The following is a 4,637-nucleotide window of genomic DNA, read 5'->3' on the forward strand; positions in this document are numbered from 1 at the left end:
AACGTTTTACATCCAACACAGATACTAACTTTAATACTGAACAGGGAAATACAGCACATAAAGAAATATTTATACACATACCATTTGTACAGTATATCATGAAAGTCACCTCTAACTGCACACACACGCCTTTTGTTTTAAAATTTCCTGTGGGGACTTTACATTCACTTGCATTTATTTCTCTGAGGACTTAAACTAACCTTAACCATAACCACTACTTCCCTTAAACCAGGTTTCAATCTAAAGTTCAGTTATTTAGATGGTGGGGACTGGTGTGTGGTTGCCACAAGGAAACTCTCCGCCCCACAGTATGAGTGTTTAAGCAGGGTCTGGTTCCCACAGTGCAACACCAGGCACACACAGAGTTCTGTTTTCATCACGTCATAGGAAATTACATCAACTTGCATTAATTTCCTGGAGACTTGCACCAATGTTAGCCATACTCACAGTCAGCTTAGCCTAACTTTAACATAACGTAACCTTGGCCTAACTTAAACCAAGTCTTCACCATAAAAATGTAATGGTTTACATTATGGGGACTTGCTTTTTGTCCTCCAAAAGGAAAGCAAGTCCCCACATGTGACTGTATAAACAGATTTATGTCCCCACAACATGAGTAATAAGTACACGCACAATAATACATTAAGACTTATCCGAATGCTAACATCACAACTACTGAGGGAAAAACATAACTGTAAGACGCTTTTTGTTTTAAATCCTCTGAACAGCATAGGATTATAGAAGGCAACACTGAAGGAAAGGGTTAAACAAAAAACCATTATTATTTAATAGACTAAAATTTGGCCAAAGAGATGCTCCTTCACATTTGAACACAGGCCACAATGCATAAAGGCTTTCATGCCTCTGCCTTTTATGCCTCTGTGCCTATTTTTGTCCAATACAAGGTGACAAAACAGCTGAAAAGAAAGTATAAAATAATTTCCACCTTCAACTCAATATCTTTGTATCTGATTCAAGTCATGGAAGGAATAAAAATCTAATGAGAGATGGGGGAACGGCAAGATAGAAGAGGGTGCAAATATAAAGCAGACAATGTGTGAGAAAGAATAAGGGAGAATGAAAGAAAGTCATAGACATAAAATAAGTAGGAGAGAGTATGTGAGGGTGAAGGAGTGAGGGGGTACTGGGCGTGTGTGACATAGAGTCCCCAGAGTCCTAATTATCACTGTATGAATTATTGCATCTGTAGAACATGTTCGTACACACATGTTCATACACGCACACCACTTCTTTGGTTATCCCCTGGAGTCTCAGACTTCCTCCATACACCTCTAGACCACTCATCACCTGAGGCGTTTTCTCCCTCATACATTCTCCTCTCTTGTCTACTCTGGCTCCCATCTCCTAAAACCTCTTCTTATATCTACATTTTCATTGGCGTATTCTATATGTTTGTCTTGTGCTAACTCAAACCAGGGGATCAAAACATTTTGGTTTTGTTACGATAAGAGATTACCGGTTCTGTTGAACTATGGGAGAAAACAAACCTCACTTTGTTGTGTTTGATTTTACCTGCACACAACTCAGCAACTAGTATTTTGGTTAGTTGTTTAAATGAACACTTCCACACTATAATTATCCTTTGTCTTGCTAGGGGAATGTCTTGAATGTTTGGAACTACAGTTCCTGCAGTGCTTTGGGAGCTATAAACATAAAGTATAATGTTGCAGGGGAGTTGACTAATTAGTTATGGGTTTTTGTTTTGTTTTGTTATTTTTTTATAGCTAGTTATTAAACAAAATCAAGCTGAGGACAGGATAAAACAGGAGCATGTATGTTCAAGTCAGGCTTTGTCAGTGGTTGGGAGCTAACAAGGTCACACTGTGGTGGGCAGCTGCTCTTACAAGCTGAAAAATTCTAATGCAGCCTCTATCATATCAAGAGATTGGTAGCCATCTACCCTTAGGTATAATAATACAAGACCAGAATTCAGTTTACATGGTAATATTTGCAGTACAAATTTGTTTGTGCTAATGCAACATGCACATACTAACACACTACAGGTAGCTTACCTGGTATGGATATAGGGTAACTCCTCCATTAGTTCGATTCATGTGCTGATGGGCCTGCAGAGCTGCTGTACTCAGAACTGCCCCACTCCCATTGTTACTGCTGTTGCCACTATTATTACTGGGGCTGTTCACTCCAATCACTGCCTGCTGTTGGGCAGCAGCTGCTTTTCCTGAACTGGGGGATCCATTCCTTCTGTCAACCCCACCTCCCAGCCCCAGGGAGCTTGGCTTGCACCCCAGTTTGTGCCCTGGTCCTTGAGGTTGTGGGTTTATGGGAGCACAGCTGGATGTTTGTGCCACTGAGGGACTCCCATGGCTTGGATTGAATGGGCCATTGCTCAGACTGGGCGCTGGGGTCTGGCTGGGACTTGGAGAAGGTGACTGGGATGACTGGTGAGGAGGATGTGAAGCTGCAGCAGCAGATGAGGAGGAAGGGAGAAAAGGAGGAGGCCAATCCCGTGATCCAGAACCTCCAGGTACTCCAGGTGTTCCGGATGCTCCCATTGGACCAGGAGGCCCTTGAGATCCATATCGTCCAGTCAGGGCAGGAGGAGATGAGGTGGGAGACAAATCCCACTGGTCGAGAGTGAGGACCATGTGCACAGCTTCCTGTTTGAGCTGAGTGAGGTGAGTGGCGCAGACATCACAGCGACTGTCACGCTCATTCCATGCCCGCCGAGAACTGTTGGGCACCTGAAGTTTATCATGGAGGAGGAGAGAGAAGGAAGGATCCTGGAAGGAGAGAGAGAGAAACAAAAAGTGGGATTCAGTCTGGTGTCTGCAGGAATGAATTAGAGCAAAATGAAGCAAGCACAGCATGTTTAGAGCTGTACTGAAGAATATACCTGGAGAGGAGAGAAAAAGAAATGAACGGCATGTTGCACAAGTCATGACTGTGAATATTTATAGAACATCTAGGAAATATAGCCATGTGGCCTGGGGGAAGATGTACAGAGAGAGAAACTCACACCAAATAAAAAAGCAAGTACACACACTAAATCCTCTGGGTCCAAAGGGTAAAAGTGTGACAAAACCTGGCAGCAAGGAGAGTCGTCAAATACAGAAATGAAAAAAAACTGACCTTCTACTCTCCCTTTTCTTTCACACCACGAATCTTGCCACAGTGCAGCCTGACATTGTATGTGTTGAGTGCATACACATTTCAATCTTCTGTGAGTGTCTTGGTGCAATAAATACAGACGTTATGAGAGAAAAACTATAAAATTATTTAACAAGGAGGGAAATCACCAGGGGTTAATTTTTGCTGGAGCAAGCCGAATCTGCATCCGACACCTCTTAGATTGTGGCCGGCACCTATTTTAGCGAACCTGGCACCTCATTTACATATGAAAGAAATTGAATACAAGAAAAGTCATAAGTCTAATACTTTTTGTACAACTATCCTTTTACAACAAAATATTAGGCTAAAATTCAAACAATTAAATGCAACAAAAACAGACAGTTAAGCCAATTTGAATGAATCAAAATGAAACCAGCTGGTGCAGTCGATATGACTCCGAGGTGCTGTAACACTGGCCTCATGGGTCAGTGTTACAGCAGGTGGGCCTAAGTCTGGGCTGAAGGACTCAATAGGCAGACTCATACAGAAGGAATCAAACAAAGAGCTTTATTTCAGAAGGACTGTACTAGAGGCAGGAAGAAGGGCCAGCGAGTGGAGGTCGAACCAATCCGGCGGTGAGGTGTAAGAGTCGGATGAGAAACGGGAGTATGTGCTGGGGTGGCTGACGGCTGGTGAAGTTTCAACGAGGCAGGACACACTGGTAGACATGGAGGCTGGCACTGCAGGCTGAAGAGGAGCTGAGCTGATTGGATGCAGGTTCAGGAGTTACCCCATCAGTGGCGAGGAACCACAGGTGAGGATCGGTTGCAGTGCTGGAGCTGGCTGGGTTGGTGTCGCAGGCAGAAGAGAAGCTGAGTGGAACCCTTGCAGGTGCAGGAGTACCCAGGTGGCGGTGAGGAGCCACAGGTGAGCAGTTTTCACAGGACTGGAAGTGGCTAGGTTGTTGTCACTGGGAGCACTGAGCTGGAGAGTAGAGGTTTCAGGAGCAGTCCAGGCAACAGCATGGAGCCCAAGGTTGTAGCGGTCACAGGAGCTAGCCAGGCAGCATCATTGAGCACAGGTGAGTGCAGTCACAGAACCCACTGTTCATGTAACCTTTTGAAACCCCCTTAAAAAATTCCATCTGTTGTTGAATTGTAAGTCGTGGCACTAAACTGACAATGGTCTACTTGCAGGAACAAATGTTGAAATATTTACACAAAGTGACACATTTGTGAAAAGACCAACAACAAAAATCTTATGGCATTAGACTCCTCGTGTGCACAGGCCCACCGGCCAAAGAGGCTGCCTGATGTGTAGGACTATGTGTGTGTGTGTAGGACTGCTCTTGGTGTTGTTTTAAAAATGTTCTAACCTTTCTACTTTTGGGTCAGTGCTTTTGTTCACAAACATTTCATGGTCAGTTGTGTGATGCATCAGACAGCTTCTAAACGCTCCCGCAGCTACAACTGTTACACTTTCACCATGTTCATAGACATCTGCCCTGAGTGGGAGGAACTCGTAACACAACAGTCGATATGACT

General features: G+C 44.0%; 1 protein-coding gene across 1 annotated transcript in view; it reads right to left on the reverse strand.

Annotated features, from left to right (window-relative positions):
- kif26ba (kinesin family member 26Ba) overlaps positions 1-4,637 on the reverse strand; it is an 87,276-nt gene that overhangs the window by 57,521 nt on the left and 25,118 nt on the right. Inside the window, 1 exon segment of the mRNA XM_020590044.1 lies at positions 2,034-2,765. Coding sequence (XP_020445700.1) covers positions 2,034-2,765 — 732 coding nt within the window.

Source organism: Monopterus albus, unplaced genomic scaffold, assembly GCF_001952655.1.
Source record: "Monopterus albus unplaced genomic scaffold, M_albus_1.0 scaffold10.1, whole genome shotgun sequence".
Taxonomy (NCBI): domain Eukaryota; kingdom Metazoa; phylum Chordata; class Actinopteri; order Synbranchiformes; family Synbranchidae; genus Monopterus; species Monopterus albus.